General features: G+C 36.5%; 3 protein-coding genes and 1 non-coding gene across 6 annotated transcripts; 3 read left to right on the top strand and 1 right to left on the bottom strand.

Moving 5' to 3' along the window:
* LOC18789273 (probable pectinesterase/pectinesterase inhibitor 20) lies at positions 3,505-5,992 on the top strand. The gene is made up of 2 exons (XM_007222822.2): positions 3,505-4,974; positions 5,124-5,992. The coding sequence occupies exons 1-2, from the start codon at positions 3,972-3,974 to the stop codon at positions 5,813-5,815; spliced, it is 1,695 nt and encodes a 564-aa protein (XP_007222884.1). The 5' UTR covers positions 3,505-3,971; the 3' UTR covers positions 5,816-5,992.
* Positions 10,959-11,040, top strand: TRNAS-GCU. Its single transcript has one exon. It is a non-coding gene; the product is annotated as a tRNA-Ser (tRNA).
* On the top strand, positions 12,929-14,493 carry LOC18793501 (mitochondrial uncoupling protein 5). The gene has a single exon (XM_007222762.2). The coding sequence runs from the start codon at positions 13,404-13,406 to the stop codon at positions 14,361-14,363; it is 960 nt and encodes a 319-aa protein (XP_007222824.1). The 5' UTR covers positions 12,929-13,403; the 3' UTR covers positions 14,364-14,493.
* On the bottom strand, positions 14,708-27,363 carry LOC18794028 (rho GTPase-activating protein REN1). 3 transcript variants are annotated; one of them, XM_020568633.1, is made up of 23 exons: positions 27,137-27,363; positions 26,864-26,950; positions 26,580-26,663; positions 25,926-26,039; positions 25,238-25,305; positions 25,069-25,147; positions 24,114-24,261; positions 23,393-23,512; positions 21,727-21,804; positions 21,226-21,281; positions 21,047-21,125; positions 20,189-20,273; positions 19,802-20,045; positions 19,007-19,198; positions 18,101-18,418; positions 17,820-17,869; positions 17,335-17,395; positions 17,174-17,257; positions 16,805-16,918; positions 16,555-16,724; positions 16,368-16,437; positions 15,804-15,944; positions 14,708-15,461 (listed from the first exon to the last, which is right to left on the bottom strand). In XM_020568633.1, the coding sequence occupies exons 2-23, from the start codon at positions 26,891-26,893 to the stop codon at positions 15,105-15,107; spliced, it is 2,742 nt and encodes a 913-aa protein (XP_020424222.1). In that variant the 5' UTR covers positions 26,894-26,950; positions 27,137-27,363; the 3' UTR covers positions 14,708-15,104. The 3 variants fall into 3 exon arrangements, with proteins under 3 accessions (XP_020424222.1, XP_020424227.1, XP_020424232.1); XM_020568638.1 differs by having other exon boundaries at positions 24,165-24,261; XM_020568643.1 differs by lacking the exon at positions 15,804-15,944.

Genomic DNA, 27,891 nt, shown 5'->3' with positions numbered 1-27,891 from the left:
CGATCTAATTAAACGTAGTTTTATATGGTACTCCTTGTCTCATTTTCCGTAAGGAGATACTTACAAAAAGAAAATTTTTTATACACATGTCGTACTGTTATTGATGAAAATATAGTTCATACTTATATAGTAAGGAGGGAAGTATTTTTCTATTATTCTTCTAATAATGCAAGCTAAACAACCCGTTTAGATCATATATTTGTCACGAGACTCAGTATCGAGTGACAAAACAATCCAATTAGAAAATAATCATGTGTTCAAATTTAATAACAAATAATTATTTCTTAATCACATATTATATTTAACTAGCAAAAACAATCTCACGTAAGTTTTTCTAAACAAACAAAATTAACTTTTAGGAGATGAATTATTATGTCCGTGATTTATTTCGCTTTTGTCTTCCCACTGTCGTATCATATGTCATTTGTCAACGTTGGGGTTGGTAATGTGCACCTACTGGAATATTGGTCATCATGTACATGTCCAAAACCTATGAACATAAGAATTAAAGAATATATAAATAATATTCTTTTATTTGTGGTCGCAGACAAATATATATATTCAATAATATTTTTGTTGGTTATATGGCAGGGAGTTTCTACCCTATATATTATTTAATTTGCTTAATATTCCAGAGGTTAGAGTGGCCTAATTTGAAACCAAAAAAGAAAAGATATGGAATTTATTAGGTGAAGATCTATATGGGTTCAATTCTCTGCACAAGAAGTTTCAGAGAGAGAACGCGTTAGGCACAGGCATGCATATAGTCAACGTACACGACCTACATGATGTATGAGCACCACAAGACACAGACCCAATCTTTCTGCACCTACCAAATGCAAATATTTTATTATGATAACTACGCATTAGATCTGAGGCTTAACCAAACGACCGACCTTCCCCCGTAAAGCCTATCTATCATCAGTTATTACTTGCTGTGTTATATACAAGCCCACTCTAATTTGACTGAAAACCAAAGCAAGAAGAATTAAGCATGTGATTTTCTCAGATTAACTAAATCGAGTTTAACAGGTTGGGTTTGCAAAATAAAAAGTCAGAACTCAAAATTCAGAAACAATATGTACATATATATGTGCTCGTGACAAGCACTCTAGCTAGCTGTGATCAGTATAGAACATCAAGTGGGAATACAGAACTATGAATGTAGAACTAAAAAACAGACGATATTCAATTTATTTAATTTTTTGTAAAGATGATTTATAAAATCAAAAAATATATGGTTTGAATTGTTGAATTTTTTATTATAGGGAACCCTAAAGGGTGTCTCTCAAATAAAATTATTTAAGGGATCCCTCAATAAAAGAGAATATATATATATTTCCACTTGATGTTCTATACTGATCACAGCTAGCTAGAGTGCTTTGTCACGAGCACATATGAATCTTGATTAATGATTTAAATGTCAAATTGAAGTAAATTAAATTTAAGAAATCTATAACGCGTGCATATGACAACCTAGTGTCCAAATTGATAAGTTTGGACTGGTTATAAGAAAGAAAAAAAAAAAAAAACTTTGGACCAAATTAATGTAAATTAGTTGAGGTTTAATGTGGGCAACATGTAGTGGCGTGTGTGCATGTGATTAAGTTTCGTAATGGTTAATTTGATAATGTGGTTATATAGTTTAGATGTATTGAATAATGATCATGTAATGAACCTAGTGGTTGATCATTCATTATGAAGATTATATAAAAGTCATATAGGGGATGAGATGTTGGACATATCAAACCGGCCAAATTAAACCAATTCGACCGGTTTGGTTCGATTAATTTTAACATAGAAAAAGTGTGACTTTGAGAAAAATTGAATATAGGATACCTCGAGTACATGAGTAGATATTTTTAACCACTTAAATTATGAAAATTCTTTGCTATGAGAGTTCTTTTAAGTTTTCATATTCAGTAGCCACATACGAGCCAATATAATAGATTTTGACTTAATTAAGCAGTTTTATTTGGTGGTTAATGTGTATGAAGCAAGTAAGAATGTTTTAATCTGACCAAAAAATTAAAACAAAAGAAAAACTTTTTCATTAATATGTCTTCGTCAATTTATCAAAATTCAAACGGTTCCATATATTCTTGATTTTCCTTCACATGTATGCAATCTTTGCATGACCAAATCAAAGGCTTAGCAAAGCTCCAAATATGCATTTTGTGTACATTTGGCTAACGTTTTTAGCACACATTGACTCCGAAGTTTTCAGTCGATAGGAGCTCTTCTAGTTTGACTTTGCTTGATTAGGTTACGTACTCATCATGCTCATCATTTATATAATCTCTCTGACTCATGCATAGTTCATCAATTTCTTAGTCTACTTGGTTAATAGTTCGTGACAAGTGGAATTAAATATTAAGAGATTAAAAGTCTTTCCTTTCTGAAGCACATGAAAATCCAAATGAGCTTGAAGCAGCTGTACTTAATTGCTTCTCTGACCTTTTCTCATGCAACCCAACTTGCTCAAAAAGAGACTTATTAATCTCACAAAATCACATGCTTATTGGGGGGCTTTGAGTTTCAGTCAAATTACTGGGTTGGTTTGTAAGTTACTGTAGCTTTGAGTTTCAGTCAAGTTAGGGTATTGGGTTTATACGTTGTATATATATGTACAAAGGTACTGTTATTGGCACTCCAATAGAGTATAAGAGACGGCAATAATAGCTTTGTATCTATGTACATAGGGAACTGTCATTAAACATTTATCCCTTGTAAAAATATATGTAAGAGAGAAAATTACACTTCAAATTGCATGATAACTCTTTTAGAATGTCAGTAATAACTAACATGCCGGTTACTTTATATTGTTTATTGGGTTTTTAATGAAATCTATTTTTCTCATATATATATATATATATATATCCTTACCATATGGTATTCGTACTACGCGCTTAAGCCTAATTAATGCACAAATATATACCACTAATGCACGACCAATATGTGGTTAATTATATCATATTTCCATGTGGTAGCTAGGTCTAATAATTAAATATTTATATTGGCTAAATGCTCATTTTGGTTACAGCATCTCACACATTAATCAAAGAAATTAACAACTTTGCAATGTGCATGTTATAGGCTTAATTTTCTTCACCTTTACAATATTTCGGGGGTATGCATGTGTGTCTTTTTGTGCCCTAACACATATCAATGACCTTCGCCTAATTGTCCTTTAAAAGTTCGTAAACCAAAAACATCCATGAAATGAGGGGTTTACATCATCTAGAATGTTGATTATATTATGTGTACGTTTAAAAAGCCTAAACTTAATCCCTATCTAAGTGCATTGGATCTACATTAGAGGAATGTTAACTCTATCACATTGCAATGCACCAAATAGCTCTTGCAATTTAGTGGTATTTCTCTTATATATCACATTACTCTCACGATAATGTTAGTTGTATTTTTTACAGAGACTAAAACCCAATCGCATATATATATATATAGCGAATTATAGGTTATTTTCATTTTGATTCAATAGAAATTATCTTTTTCAAGATCACTCTTAAATCTCTGGATAATAAGACAAAATAGGGAGAATTAAGCTTCGTACAAGTATCATTATAAACATATATTTGTGTTTGTAGGTTTAAACATATAAGAATATATGGTTGAGAAAATGTCAATAGGGTAGGAATACAAGTTCATTAATAAACCTAATTAATCAAGTGGATCATCCGACACTACTTAACATCTACGTGACACCTACTAACTTCCTCTCTCTTTCCTCAATTATATATCTAGTCAAGAAGCAATCAAATAAGCCTACAAAAAGAAAAAGAAAAAAAAAGAAGAAGCAAACTGAAGAGCTAACATTGAGCTTTGGATAAAGTCATGCACTTCCAAATACAATAATAATAATATTATTATTAAATTACTTCCTCTTCACTATATATGTAGATGTAGACCCATGACCAATTACACATTCCTCAAAACTCTCTCTAGCTATAGCAATGGCTTCTAAGCTTTTTTCTCTTGCAACATTTTCATCATTTCTCATAATCTTCCATTCCCTTAGCTCCCCATCTTTAGCAGATGTCCCTCTAGACACTCCTCTCCCACCAGAAACAATTTGCAAGTCCACTCCACACCCTTCCTATTGCATATCTGTCCTTCCCCACAAAAATGCCAATGTCTATGACTTTGGCAGGTTTTCTGTCCAGCATGCACTTTCCCAATCCCATAATCTCTTCGATTCGATTGAAAATCATCTTCAACTTGGCTCAGTCTTGCCACAGCCTGCAATCCAAGCACTTGAGGATTGCAAGTTGCTTACATTGTTGAACATTGATTTCTTATCAAGCTCCCTTGAAACTGTCAACAAGACAAGTGGTGTTCTTGCTAGCTTGGATGCTGATGATGTCCAAACATTGCTTAGTGCCATTTTAACCAACCAACAAACTTGTTCCGATGGCCTCGAATCTCTGCCTTCTTCAGCTGGGAGTCTCATCAATGATCTCTCTGCCTCAATCTCTAACAACTCACAATTGTACAGTGTCTCTTTGGCTCTGTTTACTAAGGGTTGGGTGCCTAAGGACAAAAATGGAGTGCCAAAGCAACCCAAGAGGCATCTCCAATTTGGGAAGGGACGCTTGAACCTGAAGATGTCAAGCCAAGCTCGTGCAATTTATGACGCCGCTATCAATCATCGGAGAAGAAGACTTCTTCAGGTAGGAGATGAAGAGGTTTTGGTTAAGGGCATTGTGGTTGTGAGTCAAGATGGAAGTGGAAATTTTACCACCATCAATGCTGCCATTGCTGCTGCACCAAACAACTCCGTTGCAAGTGGTGGCTACTTCTTGATATATGTCACTGCTGGTGTTTATCAAGAGTATGTGTCAATTGCATCAAACAAGAAGTACTTGTTGATGATCGGAGACGGTATCAACCAGACAATCATCACTGGAAACAACAGCGTAGGAGATGGCTCGACAACTTTCAACTCTGCCACTTTAGGTGAGTTAATAAATATTCTTAATTCACAGTCTAATAACATAACTTGCCAGATTATGACATTTGAACTAAAAACTATTATACAATGTTTAAACTCACAAACATTTTGTAAATGATTAACTGTAAGCTAATTAGCTTCTTGGTCAATGCAGCTGTCACAGGACTAGGGTTTGTAGCAGTGAACATTACTGTTCGTAACACGGCCGGACCAAGCAAAGGGCAGGCAGTTGCACTCCGAAGCGGGGCAGATTTGTCAGTTTTCTATAGCTGCAGTTTTGAAGGCTACCAAGACACCTTATACACACATTCTCTCAGACAATTCTACAGAGAATGTGATATCTATGGAACAGTTGACTTCATATTCGGCAATGCAGCAGTTGTTTTCCAAAATTGCAACCTATATCCTCGTCAGCCAAACAAAGGGCAGTCCAATGCCATCACAGCTCAAGGTCGAACCGACCCGAATCAGAACACGGGGACTTCAATCCACAACTGCACTATCAAACCGACGCCGGATTTGGCTTCGAGTAATTTCACTGTCAAGACCTATCTGGGGAGGCCATGGAAGGAATATTCAAGGACAGTTTACATGCAAACTTTCATGGCTAGTTTGATTGATCCTGCTGGCTGGCTTGCATGGAGTGGAGATTTTGCTCTGAGCACATTGTATTATGCTGAGTACAATAACACAGGCCCTGGATCCAACACTACAAATAGGGTTACATGGCCTGGCTACCATGTGATCAATTCAACCGTTGCTGCTAATTTTACAGTGACCAACTTCTTGATGGGGGATAATTGGTTGGCTGCGACTGGTGTGCCTTACACTGGTGGATTAATTTGAGTAACTTGTTAAAAAAAATTGTTGTCTGTAATTTTCGCATTTTGATGACATTGTTTGAGGAGGCATATTCAGATTTGCTTGCTCTCTTCTTGTAAAATGTGGAAGCATTTATCTCTTCTAATTGGAAATTAATGTGTGAGTTCATTATGAACTTCTAATAAATTGTATAGTTTCTTTCTTCTGGGATCCAAATTGACCAAGGGCTCATTTGGAAGTGATTTAGGAAGCGCTGGAATCACTTCTGGGAAGAAGCATCTCCTACGTGTATCTCTACATAATCACTTATAGTGATTTAAAGTTATTCTGGGGAGAAGCACCTCTTATGTGTTTTTCTATAAAATCACTAAAAGTGATAATATGGAGAAGTAATTCTTCATAAAATGATTATCAGCTTATTTAAAATCACTCCCAAATGAGCCCTAATAATTTTGAGCTTGGTAAGTTAATAATCTATCTTAGCTCAGTCAAAGATCAACTAGCTCGTTTGAAATTAATATTGGGTGGAGTTTTCGTGACTTTACGCGGCTGAACGTTGAATAAATTGAATTCCATAATTTATGGTCAATAGGAACACAACTTACTGTTTACAAATACTTATTAATTGGGATATAGTAACTTGTGATGCCCACATATATTTCCTTCATCTCAATCTCCTCTTAAGTAGTTTGACTAAACCTGTTTAAAATATGTTAATATCACACTAATATGTCATGATTCAATCGTCTACTTGTTAGTTAATTCTCAATTATTAGAAAAAATTTTGGGTGTGAAATAAGTATGTCGACTCATTTTAATTTATTAATGTTTAAACCCTAACTAAATTAATACCAACCTAGCTAGTGCACATGTTACTGTCATACACAATAATTTTTCGAATGAACGATGAATAGCTCAAAACAAGAGTAAATCCAATCCAATAGATAGTAAAAAACTTTGCACATCACAGTTTTTTCCAACATTATGATCATTTTTGGAAATTATAAAACCAAAAGTACAGTAAAAACTAGCAAATATAACCAAAATGGAAGTTTATCCAGACCGAAAAGTATCAAAGTCTCCGTAAGCTCCCACCCAAGATTTTCTTGTTAGGCATGGTTGTTGTTTTCTTCTTCTTCTTCTTTTTTTTTTTTTTTTTTCTTTTCAAGTTAGGCATGTTACATGTACGCTGAACATCCCGTATACTGGCCTTCAACCTGCCCTTGTGATTAAGTTCGCTTGCACTAACTCTTAGTAGTCTTGGGTTCGAAGGTCGGTACCACATTCTCTACAAAACCCAAAAAAGAATATCCCGTATGAAATTATGAATGTTGGTGTATCTATATATATAAAGCAAAAGGCAGAAAATGGTGAAACATTCAAAATACCAGAAAATGTCCTTGGTTAATGCAAACATTAAGAATTTAAATTATTAATTAAATGAGGATAATATGGTAAGTTCACAATTTTTCATATTAAAAAAATTAAAATTAAAAGAAAATTCAAATAATGGATCCTATTTTTATGGAACACAACTATCCATTATCTTAATAAATTTAAATTTTTTTAAAAAAAGCCTCTCGCAGGCGCAGAAGCGCGTGCAGAGAGGCTAGTACATATATAAATCTTTGTCGTATAAGTCAAAGTTACAATTTTGTGGTAGCCACGTCTTTGAATATTCCTTCATTCATCTAATTCTTTTGGCTATAATGTTCTGGCTCCCAATCATTGAATTATATTTTTGAAATGAGGTTGAAAGGTTATGATGATCTAATCCCGACCATAGCAAACATAATGTCTTCTTTATTTTTAAAATTTATTTTAATAGACCAAATCGAATCTCTAATTAAGCTACAAAAGATTTAACAATTTAATTAGTTACGATACGACCTACCCACAAACACATTGAACTTATTTAATTGTCAATAAAATTCTAAAGATATTATTTGAGACTTATTAATTATCTTACAAGGAATTCCATCTATGTATTTTTTTGCCAACGTTAAGAAGGGGGAAGGGGAGAAAACTCACACACACACACTAGTGAGGAAACCGAAGGCCACAATTTTATCTATGTTCTTTTTTTTGGCCCAGGACCACTTGGGCGCATACCAAAAGTCTAGACCAATATAACTAACACCCCAAGGCTCCATTTGGTTCATGGAACGGATTTGAGAGGAAATCACTTCCCATATCATTTCTCAAGGAATGGGAAATGGAGATTCATTTCTTATGTTTGGTAATCCTGAGAAAGTAACCAAGAAATACCACATTATTTCCTTTCACATGTTTGGTTTGTACAGGAATGTAAAATAAAGTTTGTTTAATTTTTCAATTATATCCATATGAAATGAAAAAAAAATGCATTTAGAATTAGAATTCTCATCAGGAATGAATTCCACTTATGGAGGATTTCTGCGTTTACTTCATATCAAGGAATTGAAAAGTAAGTGGAGCCCACACAAAATTAGGAATTGAATTCTTGATTTTGGAGGAATTCAATTCTTGGGTGGGAGGTGGTATTCTAATTCTTGGAGAACTAACCCATTAAGAATTCATATTTTTTACTCATTATATTCTCCCACAATTTTTAAAATTCTAAATTTGTCATCCATTTTAACCTAACAACGAAGACATTTCAGTAATTAGTACTACTCCTACCCCAATTCTATATGGTTTATTAAACAACTTCTATAGGAATCCGAAATCTAATCATCATCAATCCAACTCCTCCTCAATTCAATTCCTCTTACGGATTAGTAAACATGCCATTGATACTTTAATTCTAAATTGTTAATGAGGATAATATAATAATAAAAAATGTGTATTTAATGTTGGCTCATTTTCTCAAACTTTCCCATTGTGAGGAAAACAAAACCCAAGGAGGAGGAGAGCTTTACTTTCCCTCCTACTTTCCCATGGGCAAGGCAACGATTTCTCATGACTGGAATTATCAAACATGGGAAAACAATTGATTTCCTCATAAATCAAATAGGGCCCAATGATAATTAGTGTATGTTTGCTTAACACGTTAAAACGTCATTTTAAATTTTCATATTTGATGTACTCTTAACTTGACCCATAAAGCTTGTAAATCCAACCCTAACTCACTCATCAGAAATTGTGGATTTATATATGTAAATGCAGTAGCTAGCCTCTTCATACACGGTGACAAATATATACCAAGTTGGCTGGTTTGGGGTTAAATTAAGCAATACACATTTAAGAATTTCATAAATAAATGATAAATATATCACACACACGACATGCGTGAGCTAAAATAGTCTGAAATTACTACAAGAATGTGATCAAGGTAAAATATAAATGAAGAATACAGAACATGTGGAATATGTGGAATGAGGTGAAAAAAGAGATGAAAGAGATAATGCTTGACTTTGTAAGTCGGTTGGGTGGGTGGAGTAACTTGCAAAATCAGAAGCAAGTTGCCGGGCCAATGTTCAATCCAATGGAATAGTGATTGCATCAAGGACCAAGTCCATGAGATCAAACAAACTAAATCCAAGTTGCCAAGTTGGTTGTGTCGGCAGCTGCTGGTGATTGGATCCATATTTGCTAAATTCATTGTAATAACTTTAGGCTTTTTATCACAAATGGTCCTTAACGTTTACAAAATTATCACAAATGGTCCTTAAGGTTTTTTTGTGACATTAATAGTCCTTAACGTTAGGGATTTTTATCACAAATGGTCCCTGCCGTTAGAAATTCTGTTAAGTGTATGATGTGGAAGATAAGTGGAGCCCATATGTCCAATCACATAGTGACATGTGGATCAAATAAATAAATAAATATTTTTTTAATGAAAATCCATTTAGCCTCTCTCTCTCTCTCTCTTTCCCTCTGCCCTCTCTCTCTCTCCGCCCCAAAGATACCTGCAACTTCCACAGGCAGGGTATAGTCATGGACATCCTCTTAAGGCTCTCTGTCAAGACCCTCTTCAACTGCAGGTGCGTGTGCAAGGCGTGGCTTTTTATAATCTCTGACCCTCAGTTTACTCATCCCCATGCTTCAAGATCACCCTTTGGCATCTTGATTGAGACCTTCCTCCCTCCCCCTCTAACAAAACCAATGGAACTTTATTTTACCATCTGGAAGTAGAAGCATGTGTTGCTCCTGGTTCAGATTGCAACTCGAGGAAATAACGTTTTCTCCCGAAAATATTCTACAGCCAGTTGACACCACCATGCCAGAATTTCGCTTAATAAACTCATGTAATGGTCTGCTTTGTTTTGGAGCTAATGAAGGCTTTCCCCTGTTTGTGTGCAACCCTGTTTTGGAGGAGTACATCACCATTCCACTTGCTAATAGAAACGACAAGTGGCTTATTGTTGGACTTGGTTTTTGCATTGGGACCAATGTGTACAAGGTGTTTCAGTTGAACAACCCGGACACTGAGGCTGAGATTTACACCATTGGCGCAGGAGGAGCATGGAGAAGCATTGGACCCCCTCCTCCTGGGGATTTTAATAACTTATTGTTCAATAATTTTCTTCATGGAGCTGTTCATTGGATTCCCTATGGTGGTAGAAGTACAAGTTCCCAGGTTATACAATCTTTCGACTTTGAAAGAGAACAATTTCGGCCATTATCACTACCTAGTTTGCTAGCAAAGAATGAATTTCTGTATAGTTTGACATTGGAAGTGCTAGGCGGAAACAAAATAGAATTTTTATTTTAAAAAAATCATTTATTTATTTATTTTTCATCCACATGTCACAGTGTGATTGGATATGTGGACTCCACTTATCTTCCACATCATACACTTAACAGAATTTCTAACGGCAGAGACCATTTGTGATAAAAAGTTATAACGTTAAGGACTATTAATGTCACAAAAAAACCTCAAAGACTATGCGTGATAATTTTGTAAACGTTAAGGACCATTTATGATAAAAAGCCATAACTTTATATTGGGCATTTTGGCCCTCACATTTCTTTCTATGTGTGTTTTTACTAAAGAACCCATTTATTATTTTCCTTCCCTCTCCTTTTCGCCCGCATGATGACAAACCTTTTGACATTTTAACTACTTATTTTGGTCTAAAAATCCAATTTCACTCCCAATATCATTGGGCTTGTTCTAGTTCAGTAATCCAATATAGTCCACGGTTTACATATATAGAATTGAACAGCAATCCCTAACAACAACGACGCTTTGGCCGAGTGGTTAAGGCGTGTGCCTGCTAAGTACATGGGGTTTCCCCGCGAGAGTTCGAATCTCTCAGGCGTCGATTATTTTTATCAATTTTTTTCCCTGGGCCCCACATTGAAGATATGTTAATTCCACAAACCACAGCATATCAATTTTCACACTTGAAAGTTCAAACCGATACAAATAGTTCGAAAGTTCATTGCCAAATGGAGACAAACAAATTGAAAGCCCAAAATTAGGTCCACAATTAGTGGCAATTCATTGGGAAATGGGAAATGGGAAATGGGAAAAAAATGGAAAAGAGAAAATTAGATCCAGAATTAGTGGCTAGGCTTCCTCAGTTCCTACCTCCCCAGCCTAGTTTCTTTCCCTTTCCCACATGGAGCTTCAATTCAATTGGATCCACCCAAATTCTGATGAGATATGATTATGCTATATATTTATTGGTCAACCACAAAAATTAAATTCCTTGAAATCTTTTTGGTGGTGGATGTCATTTGCTCATTCATTTGTGGCTACTTTTTATTTGACATTTCTCATTGATGACCTCAAAACTTTAGCATGGCCAAGGGAATTTTGAGTTGATCAAGTGAGAATAAAAAGAAATGAATAAAAGGGCACATATTCAATATCTGTGTAATATTCTCTCAAGTGGGCAAAGAAGAAAACCACTAGATTTTTGTGGAGGGTTCTCTTCTCCTCCACACACAATTGAGAATTGACTGTGAGTCCTGGAGTGCTTTTGAAGCTGAGGCTGGTGTGGAAGATGCTTCACTCTCTTTGTTATGCATGTTCATGTTCATCCCCTTTGAGAAAAAAAGAAAAAAAAAACCCATCATTAGAGATCAATTATGGGTTTAATTCTTTTGCTTAAGGCACGCATAATCAATTATTATTTTCTCAAAATGGTTGAATTTAATGTGAACTAGGATCATTTCTTCACACCAAACACTCCTGAGATGAGACCATATGATTTTCCATATTAATTTTTCCACACCCAAATGGACCAAAGTTTTCCTCTTTGAAAATCAAAGTATACTTTGATAGTGATGCCGTGAGCAATTGACTATCAAAGCAACTCGGGAAAGCAATATAAATAGAAAATTAATCATAATCTCATAATCTCATTATTTGAACATTTATTTGTTTATGCCCATATTAAAGGCTTGACAAACGATATACTTTTAATAGTTGTGACTTAGATGATTATAGTGTTTTCAACAAACACTAAAGTAGTGATAAAGCAAAGTGAGTAAATATTTTCAATTGGGTTGACATATAGAAATGATGCTTAAAAGAAGACCTAAAAGTAAAGTATGAGTCCCCGAAAATGTGAGTTAGGTCAGTTAGTCAAGACACTAAGATTAGATTAATCGCCCTCTTTATAGATTAAATTAATTTCAACTATTATTTGTATATTCTAAAAAAGAGAGTATGAGTTGGATCTTGACACATTAAATCAAACGGACTAGAATTGAGGTAGAGGTTTGCCCTAATTATAGTGAATACTAAAACATGAATTCCCAACCCGAGTTTATAATCCGACCCATGTGTAAAATGAAATACAAGCAACATAATAAATATTCATGAAAGAATCTCTATGCATATAATTACTAATTTTCATTAATCAAATTATAATTCTGAGCTTAAATCTCGCTTGAAGAGGGATCATTTTTCCTATAATGAGAATATAAAGAATAAGTTTAACGCGTAGTAGATGCCTGCAAAAACCCGTCCGGAAGCCATGGAATTTTCAATATTCAAATCAATAACGTGTAGAATTTTCAACGTTTCAAAGACCCGCCTCCTAGAACATTGGGGAGGCAGCAGGCTGACGGCTGTCTAGGGTTATTAAGCGTACAAGTCAAGCTCAAGCCTAGTAAAAGCTAGCCAACACACAAAAGGAAATTATATTTAATATGATTTCATAAAAAGAAATGAAATGAAATTTTCGTGGTCTTGTTAGGGCAGCAACCTAAAGGAAAGGAAAGGGTCCCTGTCATCAAAACCCAAGCGCGTTGGAGAGAGCCAGCCAACTGCGCGGCGCATCTTGCATCTGCTTCTTCCCTCCACTTTCTCTTCTTCTTCAATACCTTACTTACTCTCTGTGTGTATGTATATATATATATATATATACCCTCCTCAGCTCTCTCAGCCTCAACTTACAACTGAAACCCCAAACACAAACCCATTTGGCAGCAGATGCTTATGTCTCAGAGGCCCAACGTCCCTCACTCTTCCTCCATAGCCTTTGCCCTTCATTCTCACCTCCGCATCTCCAGTGAAATGAACCCTGCCTCCTCTTGGTCCTAACCCTAATCTCCCTCTTCCCATTTCCTTCTCTCCAATTTTGCTCCTCTGTTTAACCTCATTCTTTCATTCTTTCAATTTTCTAACAACCCAGAAGAACAAAAGTTCGACCTTTGATTCTCACTTCAAGAAATGGGTGTCAAAGGTTTCGTTGAGGGAGGCTTAGCTTCCATTGTTGCAGGCTGCTCCACCCACCCGCTTGATCTCATCAAGGTCCGCATGCAGCTCCAGGGTGAGAGCAACAGCGCCGCCGCTCGGGCCCCACAGCCCGTCCACAATCTCCGCCCCGCTTTTGCCTTTAATTCCCACTCTGCCACTCTGGTGGGCCCACCACCACCACCGCCGGCCCCGCCGGCACGCGCGGGGCCCATCTCGGTCGGAGTTCGCATCGTGCGGACGGAAGGCATCGCCGCCCTATACTCCGGCGTCTCCGCCACCGTCCTTCGCCAGACTCTCTACTCCACCACCCGCATGGGCCTCTACGAAGCCCTGAAAGTCCAGTGGGCCGACCCAAACACCGGAAACCTCCCCCTGACCAGGAAAATCCTCGCCGGGCTCGTCGCCGGCGGAGTCGGCGCCGCCGTCGGCAACCCAGCCGACGTGGCCATGGTCCGGATGCAGGCTGGCGGCCGCGACTACAAGAACGTGGTGGACGCGATCACGAAGATGGCGAGGAGCGAAGGGATTGTTAGCCTGTGGCGCGGGTCCAGCCTCACGGTGAACCGCGCGATGATCGTGACGGCGTCTCAGCTGGCGTCGTACGATCAGATCAAGGAGGCGATCCTCGACAGGCACTTGATGAAGGACGGCCTCGGTACCCACGTGACGGCGAGTTTCGCGGCTGGGTTTGTGGCCTCCGTGGCGTCGAACCCCATCGACGTGATCAAGACAAGGGTGATGAACATGAAGGTGGAGCCCGGGCGGGAACCTCCTTATAGTGGGGCCCTGGATTGTGCCTTGAAGACTGTGAGGGCTGAGGGGCCCATGGCCCTCTACAAGGGCTTCATCCCTACGATTTCTAGGCAGGGGCCCTTCACTGTGGTGCTGTTTGTGACGCTTGAACAGCTCCGGAAGGTTCTCAAGGATTTTTGAGTTTTCCAACCCAAAGAGGACGATGAAAAAATAATAATTATTACTATGATTGATTAATGCAATTTTCTATTTTTCGTTTGGACAATTCAATAAATTTTCAAGTAATTTATAAACCCAGTTAATGATTTAATGGAATCTCAACAGGTAATTAACAAGTGAGTAGCACAATACATCAACAAAATCAAAATTGGTTCTTTTAACAACACTTTGACATAAAGAATAAGATTTGATAGTTCTCGTATGACACTTTGAAAAAGTCATCATGCAATTGAGTGGAAAAGTTGAGTTCCACTCAAATGAGTTTATGGTCCGGTGATGTGGGAATTGAACTTTGATCATGTCCATTAAAATTAAAAATTTATAAGCATAGACTAAGCAACTGGAATGGAAATTACACAACGCACACAAATAACTGGGCAATTCTGCTGTCTCTGTGGCAGCATAAATGAACAGTTTGGGGTTGCAAATAATTCAGTTTTACATCAAGGAGATGCTTCATATCTGTACATCCTGAGCATTAGAGGGCTTTAGGGGGGTGCATGGACTTGAGCAGCTATTTTGATATAGGCATCAAATGCTCAATAAAAAAAAAAACCAAAACCTATTCAATGAACTTCCTCACTCTACTCTGCACAATTTGGTCCATGTCTAGCAGCAATATTTTTCTTCTTCTATGAAATAAGAAGATCCCATTTGCCAAAAAAACTGCCCTTGAGCCTTAAGAGAACATATAAACATTTGCTATGATCTAGAGTCCGCCCTTGGAGAACCGAAAGTTTTACTCTCTACGATTCGACCTTTCTCCACGCTAACGGACAGATGGCTTTCTGATTTTCCTCTGTCCAGGCCATGCTGCTGTTGGCTTTCTGATTTTCTGCCTCTCTCTGCGTACGAATGACTCTCTCCTTTTCTAAGCTTCTCTGGCTTTTCTGTGGTTTCCAAGCTCTTGTCTGAGTATTGGATTGATTGATTTTTATCCAAATTTTGGGCAGGTTGACCTGAACCTCGGCCTTGAATTTCATTTGCTATTTGGCTTCTCCGCTCCTTCAAAAAATTCAGTCGCGACGTCAACTTTGTTATTGCTGAAGTTGTGCCGCCCTGTTATGCACAGGCAAAGAGGGATGTAACTATTTCTAGCCTTCTATCTAGTCAGAGAAATAAATAAGCTCATCCAGCAGAAACATGAGTAAAATCCAAAGCAGCAAGTAAGCAGAAAGTAGAAATTGGATGATTTTTTAGTCTATTTAATTGGTATTGTCATCCTACCCAAAAAAAAAGAGAGCAAAGAAACCTTAATAAAAATCATCATCGGGCAATCTGGCAAGATGCGGTATACGCATGAAAAACGAATCTTCAAATATTTAATAGAGCCATTGGTTACAGTTCTATTGAACTAGAACAAAACAAACCGGAGCCAAAGCAAAATAGGACGAATCCTACCTCACCCCCTGTACCACTTTTCTTGGAGTTGCTTGGAGCACTAGGCTTAGGCCCCATTGGCTCTACAGCACAAGAATCGGTTGGCAACACAACCGACCGATAGTTGCTTCTATGTTTTTCTGCTCCATCTGTTTGAGTATCCTGTTGAACCATGCCCATAAATTGGTTTAAACGCAGTTACTACTTATACTTAATCCACTTTTGCACAAACTGCTCGCTCAAAGATTAGGCTCCATTTAGCTTAAACATAGTCCACTTTTGATCTAGAAGTCAAGCTTGAGCAGTACCAAGCCAAGTTAAAATAGAAGCAACCATTGATGTTGTAACTTGTAACTACAGCTCTTCAGAGCCAAACACATTCTCTGAGCAAGTTTTGTCGGTTCATATTATTGTTCTTGAAATAAATCAGTCTGCTTCACTTTTAGGTTAAAAAATATTAGGCAATCAGTTATCATTTGTTCTTCTCTTAATCTATCTTCTCTTTGAGGTTAAAAAAGTGTGTAACTTAAAGTCAAGCAGTGACCTTTGTTCATGAAGATATCTCAAATGTCAAAATATATCTACCTTACTTCTTGATGATTCATCACGTGAAGGGGCTATGGCTTCACTGTCCTGTTTTTTATCCATCGTGTTCCTAAAAACAAGACACAAAAAAGGGGAAAAGAAAGTGCAGCTAAGTTACCCAAGGATGACTACATAGAAGACAGGGTGATCCAACAAGAAAGGACCACCAATTAACTAAAGATCTTACGGTTTTGCATGAAGATCCCGATTGTGTTGGGACAAAGTGGATGCATCAGCCATAGAGCCATGGTTTCGCTCTCGTTGTTGGTTAAGCTGTACACCTAGATCATCAACCTTCTTCTTCAAGTTGGCAACATTTGCCTCTGCCTGAGCTATTTCATGAAGCTCTGCCCTTGTCTATAGCACATACGCAAGTTAACCATTTGGTGAATCATGAAAGATCTTATGCCATACCAGTTAAAGGACAGAAGACTAACTTTTTCATCAACAGTGGATAAATTGGGTACACATCCTCCAGAAATATGAAGTCCTGCTTCAAGAGCTGCTGTTAAATCCCTCTCCTTCTGTAACTCTTCCTGTAGCCTTGCCACCTGCGAATACGTTTAATGTCCAATAACAGTATATTATTAGCTTCATCATCATGGCTAGTTACCACTGAAGATCTCAACCATTCAATAGAAACTAATTACTTAATAAGCATTAGATTCTATGGATAAAGAAGCATTTAAAACTTCCTTGCCTGTACAAAAAATTAAAAGTTCAATATGTGAAAGACAGGGAAAATAAAGTAAAGAAAAGGAACTATTAGAAAAACCAGAAAATATATTCTCCCCTATGAAACTTACATCTTGCTCGAGAGCTAGACGACGCTCACGCAAGGCTGTCTTCTGTCTTTCCAAACTTGCTTGCAGAGCTGCATTCCCTTGAACCTGTAAAGGAAACGAATGACTTAAATATAGAAAATTCCAAATAACTTGATACAAGGTAACTGGAAAGAGAAATACACCTCTTCTGCAATTCTGTTTTCCAACTCCGATTTAGTAATCTCAAGCATCTGGATTTCATCCCTTCATACAGGAAGAAAACTAGCTGTTAGAAATAATTAATCGAATTGAAAGAGCTGAAGATTTTTAAAGTTACAACTTTGCTACAGACATATTTTCCTGTTAGTCAAATAGCTGGTAGTTAGTAGTTATAAGTAATAATGTAAAAATCACTGCATCCTAAATGGCAACACTAATGGTACATCAAGAGTAAGTAAATCACTAATGCCTTTAGCAAAAAAGTAATATTGATGTTGGGGTCATGTGCCACATGATCAAAATCATGTGTTCTATATATTGATAGCTCCACTTCCAGAAATAACATCAAGCATGTGACAGAGGGCATCCGCTGACACTAAAAAAGATACAAGGACGACAAAAAAAAAAAATTATATGCAAGTTTATACGAGGAAAGTAGTTCTACAGATATGAAATATGCATCACTTACTCCTCCTCAAGGCTGTAATCGATGGATTCCATTGAAAGGTTCTTCTTTGCCTGGACTCAAAATCCCCCCACCCCCCAAAAAAGAAAAAACCAATAAACAAAAAACCTCTGAATACAGTCACTAGATTAGGATCATACACATGCAAAAGTAGAAAATGGATAGGGTGTATGGAATAATTCAAAGTCCTTTCTTGGATAACCTAATCTAGAAAAATATAAATAGTCATAGAAAGGCCTAACAAGCAAGGCATCATATTACCACTCCAGAAAACATATACTTACAGCGGTACGTCCCCAAGCAGTACGACCTCTTGTACCAAGTGCAGGTCCATTGGATATAGTTGAAGATTTTTGGATGGATGGAAGACCATGAACAATTGGCTGCTGCACAGAACTTGTTTCTCTAGAAACATCTCCTACTACAGCAGACTCATTAGCCAGCTCTGCCGAATTATTTTTACTTGAAACCAGTTCATTCTCATTCTTTTGCACATCATGTTGAGGCTGCAAAGTTTTAAGTGAGCTTGACGACAACTTCTGAGCTTTAATATTATCATCTCCATCAAGGGACTTGGAACCTGAGCTAAAATCATCACCATCCTGCACCCTTAAAGCATTTAGTATACATGGTGTAACCAAATTTTCCATCTCTTATAGTTTCTTGAGCAAACAAAATCCCTAACAAAATGAAAATAGAATCCATTCATGAGATCAGAAGGTAAAAAAACATCACAGCAACCATGCGGAAACTAGAGTCACACCATCACAGCAACCATGCAGAAACTAGAGTCACAGGGACACAACATAGTACAATTTGTTGAAGCGGGTGAAAAGCCTAAAGAAGTGGCCAAGTAAGACTGTTTTAGTTTGGGTATTAGGATCAAATCATAAGACAAAAGAGCTTGGGGACATAAACATAGCAAACAGTAAATATATTATTATATATGAAAACTTCCAAATTTGTCTGGCAATGGACTAGCAACAGCAAAAGAGATGAACAAAATGCTGGATGCATAGCTAATGGAAACTATGCAGAGGCACCAATATTAATTTAACCAACTTGAAAGAACGAAATTGTCTTGTCAAGGTCTGGCACTAATGGATTGAAGGATTAACTAGGCTAGGATCTTTTTATCATCACAACATATGTGCAGTTTAATGATAAAGTCAGAAAGTATAGAAATGAACCTTATCATTATGCAGATCACTGTGTCCAGAGTCGCCACTCTCACTGCATGTTCCATCAGAAACAATTTCAACATCATCATCTGTTTCTGCATCAGTTTCATCATCATAGTAATCACCTTCGTCAGATGCCCCCTCGGTCTCACTTTCACTCTCTTCGGTGTCACTGTATAGTTCAGGGGAGAGATCACCTTCCTGCAATGCACTAGTATTTATGGAACTCAAAAGTACAGACCCAAGGTGAAATAATCAATGACAGAGGTGTGAAGAAAGAACTTGATTACTTGATTTCAACTTGAAAAATATTGAATATTTTCAACAACATTATAACATTATAAAATGACCAGTGAATACAGATCATCATATTGCAGGTATAGATTCCAATTTCACTTAAAATGGCATTAAAAAAAAGATTAAAGGGCTGATGCCAAGGAGACAACACCTGGATAAGACCTTAGAACAAAAAGGAAAACATTTTATAAGAAGATGGACTCCTTATAATGTGAGTTCAAAGTCCGAACTATTTTTCCGAAATAATTCCAGAGTGGGCCATGTCAACAAATAAATTGAGAAAGATACTAAGCAACGAAAGAATGTAAACTCTTCAAGCTAATTAAGACAATTGATGGAAACTAAAAAAATATTTGTTTGGATACCAACATTAATGAAGAATCCCACAGTCCAATACTAACTCAAGCTAGTGTACGAGAATGCATGTAATTTGCTTGTGAAAAAATACGAGGAAGTGTTATCATAGAAAAGTAATTTTTTAAAAGTAAAAATCTTGTTTGAGCGTACCCCAAATATGTTATCATACTCCTCCAACAAAGTAATAACGATTGCTTGAGCATGATTAGCTGCAGCAGCGGCTTGCAATAGTTGAACCGAACCATCACCCCCCATATCAAAATCATTATCAACTTCACAATCTCCAGCTAGAAGTGGACGAAGAAGTAAGGGTGCCATGCAAGCTGCCACAGCTGAGCAGCTCATTCGATTCACAGCTTTGTGCGCAGCCACAGTTTGCATCATCAATAGAATTCTGAACCAGGAAAAGAGACAAATTAAATCATACCAAATATAACTTGACACCATATACATGCAAGATGGTAAAGCAAGTGAAATGTAGTTTGGGTATTGGATCTAAACAAAAATCGGAAATAATGATAGCAACATAAAAGTAACCTTTGCAATAAACGACGATTTGGCTCCGGGAATGTATCACATATTGTTGTACGCATAGCATTGATTCTACCACCGCGATCATTACCTAACCATTGTGAAATGGCTGTTAAAGGAAATCAAATGTAATAGTAAAATAAACCCAGTGTAATCTTATAGAACAAATGTTGCAATGTACTCCATTGATAGATTCCAAATTAACTAGAGTGTGAATTTCAGCCACTTGCTTACAACGGACCTAAAATCTAAATTAAATTGGTTGAAATGTAAAACTTATTCTCTGAAGGATTACCCACTCATACTATGGCATATAGTCTGTTAGAATATGAGTGACCAACCCAAGAACAATTGGCAATGACTACGGAGGTCCAAGATCCTTTAAGCACTAATGCAAAGTTTCCATTTTCTAATGTGGGATACTCTCAACACACCCCTCACTAGTGGTGTCTATTGAGCCTAGCACCTGTTCAATTTTTATCGGGTGGGAGCATATGTGGCCATTTGGCCTGACACGTGGATACTGTGCTATGATGTAATGTTAGAACTAGAGTCCCTAACCCAAAACCAATTAGGGTCAGCGGTTCAATATTTAGGCTGTAAGATTTAGCAACAACAAAGTCTTTAACAAGTGCTCGCTCTCTAAAGCAAGCTAGATAGCCTCCAATCACTAGGTTTCAAATAACTTTTCCCTATTATTCGCCACTCCAATTTCACAGAACAATAAAATTAAAGGGTATGAAGAGGGTGTTAAAGAGACAGATGATATGTTTTGCCCAACCTTATGACACAATACATATCCTATGTTCGTAACTTAAAGGAATAAAGAGACAGATGATACATTTTAAATCAGAAGCATCATACCAGACTTACGGAAGGCTTCTAGTAGTGCATTGCAGCAAGAGGCAGGGACCGGAGAAGATGGCAACTCCCGAAGGACATACTGCAAATTTGCATCAAGACAACAAATATAAAAACAGCTTTCAGAGCATTCGATCAACTGAATGAAGAAATCAACATTTTGTGTTGTGACAAATAGATACCTTGACACAATCAGCAATAATATGTGGATCCTCCTCAGGAGAAAACTCAACTTTCCCTGATTCATAAAACATAACGCGAAAGTATCTCAGATATTGACAGTGCACTCCAACAGAAAAACATATCTAATATGAAACTACCATGTAAATACATGACTCTGGCTTCCTTGTTTACAGAAGATCATAAGCCAAGAAGAGATAAATTACTATAGAAATTAATTTTAAAAGGACAGTCCTGAATCTACAGAACAGATGAAAATTTTCACCACAGGTAGAACAAGATTAAGAATAGAATAAAAATTTCCATGACCAACATCTGGCATATGGCAAATGAGCTGTCGACTTCTTAAGCATACTTGTTAAAGAGAAATTAATGGTCAGATGTGCAAAACATAATGATGAAAGAACAAACTCTGCAATAGATATATTAAACAATAAAAGTAATTAAAAAAAGAAGAAGATGATTTAACACCAAATATTAAATAAAAGAAAAGAGATACTAACCCTGTTCATATTCTCGTACTCGACTTTCAACATCATCAACATCTGCAGCTTGCCGTAAGATCCCTTCTACTTTGACTCCTATTGATTTCCACCAAATGATCAGATTCATATATCGAACAAGTAAAAATAATAATTATAACCAAAACTAATAATGGAAAAGATCATATAGACACGAGATTGTTCATAGTCTATCTACAAAGCACCCTCAAGTGACAGCTTCAACTTATGAGCCTTAAGTATAAATATGTTAAATTTATAAAAATCTGAAAACATTTATACCTATTAAATCCTTGTTATGCCAGTATTAACCAAAAAGAAATAAAACTGAATATAAACAAAACATCAATGAAATATACTAGATTACAGAACAGCTGAATTGTCACATGTACACAACTTGTGCAAGGGTTAAATTTAAAAAAAAATGTATCCAAAATCCGACAAGAAAGTTTTACTATTGAACTAAAAACCCCGTCCTAAAATATCTTTTTCACAAAAACACAAACCCTAAGTATACAATAGATCCTATCAATGTTTTCAGGATCAGACTGGTCATCAAAGTGTAGGAGGGCGAGGGGTCCAGGCCAAAGGATCAACAGCAGTTGAACCACGGAAGTCCAGTTAATGTAATAGTTATACAAAAATAATTGGTACAATTAAGAATTCTAGGGATAAATTCAAATCAAGATATTACGAAGGGATTAAAAGTGCGATTTATTCAACAAAAGGTAAAAGTATAAAACCACTAAGGAAACCAAGAAAATAAATTTCACAGCAAAATTTTAAAACAAAAAACTGAAGCCCTTAAGAAGAAGAAGATGCCTTTCAAGGGAAAAATTAAGCCAAGAATCTTTTTGAATTTTATCAAAATATTTGTAATTTATACAACTCTCTCTCTCTCTCTCTCTCTCTCTCTCAAATTTTACAACAATCTGTCTCCTCTCTCTCAAATTTTACAACAGTCTCCTCTCTCATTGTCTTCTTGTCTTCACATCCTTTTCCTTTCCTCTCTCTCTCTCTCTCTCTCTCTCTCTCTCTCTCTCTCTCTCCTATATTTCTCTTCGTCTACTGTCTCCTTTTTTATGTTGAACCCCTCCATTTCTCTTATAACAAGGAAAAAAGATACTGTTTAAGCCAGAAAGCAGTAAAAACAAGAAAACAGCCAATATCCGTGGGCTGCTGCCAGTTTCCAATTCAGCTAGCTGGTTGAACTTTTTTCACCAATTTTCATACTTTCCCATTTTTTAGGTACAGAGAACCATTTCTACTAAATCCCAGCAGGAAATCTTATGTCAAGGCATTGCTTGACCACAAATCAATACACACACAGACAGAGATATTGAAAACTCTGTAATTAACTGCATGCATTAAAGGATACAAAATGAGTGTTCTATATCACAAGACCAATGATTATAATTAAAGTACCAAAAAGGTCAAAAATACATCCAAATCAGAAGACTAGATACCAATTACGGTGTCTCCGACAGTGCAGGCATTAAAAAAAAAAATCTCTAAAGCATGAAAAGACCAATCTACTAAAAGAACTACGAATATATTTCTTTATATTCAGAAGAAAAAATAGGCAATATAAATTAAGTCGGTGCACTATATTGAATACAATTGTAGTACTAAGTTGAGGTGACATGATTGTGAGATAAGGAGAACCCACCATATTCTTCTACGAACCTAAGGGCTTTTTCCAAGAAAGATGGAGCTCCATCAACATCTTCCAAGGCCAGCAAAACAGGCACCCCAATGACTGTAGATTTTGCAGGCTTTTTCTCCTTTGCTAAAAAGAAATACAAATGCCAATATTTCAATGAGGTGGAATAAGCATAGCAAAGAAATTAATTCAAGTTCAAAATATACAATGCAAGATCCCATCATAAGAAAACCTGTGCTACAGGATTTCATGCTTAACAGATTAGCCATGATGAACATTGAGTACCAGAAAACTAAATATGATGAACTTTGATTTCATTATACTGCATACACAACTCAAATCTTTGTATTCATAATGCAGCAGAACCCATCAGTGTACAATTGAATTTGGATAATGACCAGAAGTTCTATCAATACTTGTCGACTTTTGTTAGTCTTACGATAATGGTTGCACCGAAATTCTAATAAGTTAAAAAAAAAAACGTAGTTCAAGTTGTCTCTTTAGATTTTTCCAGAGAGATTTTACTTAACCAGTAGAAAGTAGAGCTTCTGCATACCACATAAATGCCAAATAAATATGATAAAGGCTCAGGTAGTGTAATGTGTAAATGGTTTAAAACCAGAGTTGATCTTATGAGACTACGCTAACTGAGGAAAGACAAATCCACACAGCATAGCATAAATATGTTAAACACTATGTCTAAAGCATCATTATAGGAAGAGCATACACTGGTCCAAAGAACCAACGACTGAATCAGTCTTCTCATTCCCCAATATACCATTTTGCCCCATTGCATGAGCTCCACCACTTGGGGCTTGTGCCAAAGCATTCTCAAGTGCAGTCTTCCACTCATGTAGATCCTCCAAAGTTTCAGCCTGCAGAAGGAAGAGGTATAACCAATACGTCAGCAGCAGATAGCGAGACCACAATAGCCTCCATATCTAACTTTTGGTCAAAAGGTTTTCAAACTAGTCAACTTCTTTTGTCAACTTCTCAATGTTTTCCCTACTTTTACAAAAGTGTTATGCACAGGTAGTGTCTTTCTTCTTCCCTTGAAGTTCTAGCTTGGGCACACAGCCGATGCAATTTCCTCAACAAGTTTGAAAAAATATAGATTCATATTTGATAGGATATGGTAGAACCAAATATAAGTTCCTTTAAACAATAAATTTTTACATTCTCTAGACAGGAATATGTAGAAAATATGTGCTCAGATTGTCATTGTATCAAATCATGTATCGCCCTTTATATATGGAAACATTAAAAAAATGAAGAGATAGAGGAAAATGTAGAAGCACAAATTAACCCAGTTTTGAAGGAGTTTACTTTATACATATACAGGAAGGAAATTTATGCAGGACCATAGAATATTTTTACAGAAAGGAATCATATTTATCCATAAGCGAACAGCAGATTCTATGGCTTCTATGCATGATTAGTCATATAAAGACTAGATTACATATGATTTTTATGAGGAATTTTTTTTCCCAGTCAGTTGAATATGCTGTTTCATGAGAATCCTGCTGAAAGATCCTGTTATGGCTTGCTCTAATTAACTTTTCCTATTTGCAAAAAGAAAATGGAGAAGTTGAAAATCTAAAAGTTCCATTAAGACAATAGAAGCATTTTTCAAGTTTTCGACCAAGAAACAATTATAGTAGAGACAAAAGGGAAAGACATGCCTTAAGTGTGAAAGCTCGTCCATCACGGCCATCCGGAAATAGCACGGTCAAGAGTTTCTTGTCTGCTTTGACAACCACACTAGAAAAATTTACAATTAAATGCTGTGAGGTTAGCAGTCATACAAGAGCAGAATAGCAGATAAAATCCAATTCAGAATTACAAGCCAACCTGCCTGAATTGTTGAGGTCAATACCACCCAGGGTCAAATTCACTTCACTCCCCTTTAGAGCAGCACTCTGGCAATGCAATTATAGTAGATGAAAGTTGAAACATTTAAAAAACTTATTAATGAAACAAGCATGAGAGAGAGAGAGAGAGAGAGAGAGAGGACCATAGAAAACACTGTCATTAAATTGATACGGGAAGGCAAATGTTCCTAGCCCGCATTTAAAATAACCACATCACCTACCAAAATACGATTCTTTTTGGGTTTTTTCTTCTGGTATATGCATACAGAAATAAAAATATTATGAAAAAAGGCATTGGCTGGCCAACACATGTCAATCAGATGAATGATCTGACACAATAAAACTCCTGCAACAGGACTAGAGGGGACATACTATAAGTCCTAACATGAAGAGTTTCTAGGCACCATGCTTTTGCCAATGAATGAGTTCATCCACTTTTATGAAATGAGTACTCATCATTATCGCATTGCAAGCTTTTTCATAAGAAAAGCTCAGTGTAGCGCTTAATGACAATAATACGTCAAATGTTTCCTTGCAGCCATTTTGCTGTGATGAAAGATAACTAATTCCTTAGGATGTCAAAATATTTACGGATAACACAAGAAACAGACAAGAAGAAACAGATTTAAGCACATGCACACACTATTTACCAGAAAATAACTACTTACTGGATCACTTCTGAAAAAAACCAGCGAAGTACGAGTTAAAATAAACCATCTTTTTTTCCAAGATGTCCATCCAATTCCTTTCGATGATATAAATAGTGGCCCACTCTTGAAAATCTGCAAAACAGTCATACTTCAGAATGGTAGTTTCACTTCGGTGAACCCGGAAATTTTTGAAAAAAAAAAAGAGATTACATGAAAACAAATAGTATAGGGCATTATTTAATCCTCATTCATCTAAATTATTGATCACCACCTAAAGTCTCGAAAGCTTTTGTCTTTTGGTAAAGGCTGAGGTTATGCAACAATATAAAGCTATAAATTCTCTGAGCATTGCAATCATATGTTGCTGTTCCTCTTAACAAACTTTATCCTTAATATTTTAACTGCAAAGAAAATATACAGTCAACAAATTTGTTTCACATGTGGTATATTAACAGAATATACATACAAATTCTAAGTTTCAATATGAGCCTATCAACTACAAGGGCAATAAAGGAAATGGCGATGATAATCAATTGATGATAATGATCCCAAATCCGATAATGACAACTATGTTTCGTGAACTCACTGATAACAGGCTCATACAAACCAGGGATAGTATGAAAATAAACTTCAGCCACAATATTGTTATGATTGAAGATAACATGACATTACCGTATTGCCACTACGAGAAGGCTGTGATTCAGGTCGATCAGGGCCACCAGGCGGGGGAGGAGGAGGAGGAGCATTGCCTTCTCCCTGAAACACACAACCACCATATAAATTTCCTTTCCACCAAAAATAATGCACATTCGAATTGTGTCTGTATAGTACATTTGTGTGACTATGCATGTACAATGTTCATGTGTGTTCCTTCCTATAGATTCAAGCTATTGACAACAACAACAAAAAAGCAGCATTTGTCATAAAACAGGAATATAATTGAACCATAAACGTACCTGAGGCGTTTCCGCGATTCGGTTAGTCATCCTCTGAATCCCAGAGTTACAGAAACATATCCCACATGGATCCACACCACCCCGCGCCTACATTGATCAAAACTCACAATGTAACCCAAAAGATCAAACCCAGAAACCAACCAAATCAAACCCACAAAAACAGCAAAAAAACCAAATCAAACAAGCAAAACCATGATTTATTTTCCAAAAGTAAAACAACAAAAACAGAACAATTCACCAAAGGCCAAAGCTTTTGAAATGAAAAAAACATACCTTGTATAAAATATGAAGAAACAAATTGAAATGTGGGTTGTTATTGGTTTGGAAAGAGAAGATGATGAATGAGGACAAGGAAGAAGCTTTTGTGAGAGTCTCTCTCTCTCTTCTCTCTTTTGTTCTCCTGAGAGATTAGAGAGCGAGAAATTGTTGTTTGTGTTGTTGTGTTGTGTCCCCAACAGAAACAAACCTGGGTGGTGGTCAAGCAAAGCCCATAGAGAACGGGCCCTCCGAATATGCGACAGTTGTACACATCACCCCTATTCTTAGTCTTCTTCGACGTGTTGGAGGGAAAAACGTGCAGGGGCCTTTTTGGTATTTCACTCCACCAACTCTCTGACTTTGTACTTTCTTTTAAGGTTTGATGTCTGGTCCTCTAATTACGCCCTTAAAATATGGCAAGCTTGTTAACACATTGTCCATGTCCCAAAACAAACTTGTCAATATATTGTGAGTTATAATTCTAAGCTAACTCATCTAAACGCATCGTAAATGATTGAAAATAAATGTTTATACTACACATTATTACATATTTGAAAGGTTTTTATTCATTGTATTTTCTTTGCGGACAAGTTTATAAATTCAAGTATGTCAATTTTTGAATTTGGAGGTTCAATTCACATTGCCAAAGACATTGAACCTAATTAAATTGGATTATATTGACATTTTGGACAAATTGGATAAGATTTTGAACAACTCTATTGCCAGACAAGTAACATATTCAATTTATAACAGTTTATGAACAAAATTGG

The sequence above is a fragment of the Prunus persica genome, chromosome G1 (genome assembly GCF_000346465.2).
Source record: "Prunus persica cultivar Lovell chromosome G1, Prunus_persica_NCBIv2, whole genome shotgun sequence".
NCBI classification, from domain to species: Eukaryota; Viridiplantae; Streptophyta; class Magnoliopsida; order Rosales; family Rosaceae; genus Prunus; species Prunus persica.
The sequence above is the reverse complement of the archived record's forward strand: the minus strand, read 5'-3'. Positions and strand labels throughout refer to the sequence as shown.

Excerpts from the sequence above, each read along its gene's own strand:
- LOC18789273 (XM_007222822.2), top strand. The coding sequence starts at position 3,972 with ATGGCTTCTAAGCTTTTTTCTCTTGCAACATTTTCATCATTTCTCATA. Across the intron at positions 4,975-5,123 it reads TTTCAACTCTGCCACTTTAG|CTGTCACAGGACTAGGGTTT; the intron begins GTGAGTTAATAA and ends TGGTCAATGCAG.
- LOC18793501 (XM_007222762.2), top strand. The coding sequence starts at position 13,404 with ATGGGTGTCAAAGGTTTCGTTGAGGGAGGCTTAGCTTCCATTGTTGCA.
- LOC18794028 (XM_020568633.1), bottom strand. The coding sequence starts at position 26,893 with ATGACTAACCGAATCGCGGAAACGCCTCAG. Across the intron at positions 21,126-21,225 it reads TTATTGCTGATTGTGTCAAG|TATGTCCTTCGGGAGTTGCC; the intron begins GTATCTATTTGT and ends GCAAATTTGCAG. Across the intron at positions 17,870-18,100 it reads CTGCTTGGGGACGTACCGCT|GCAAAGAAGAACCTTTCAAT; the intron begins GTAAGTATATGT and ends TTTTGAGTCCAG.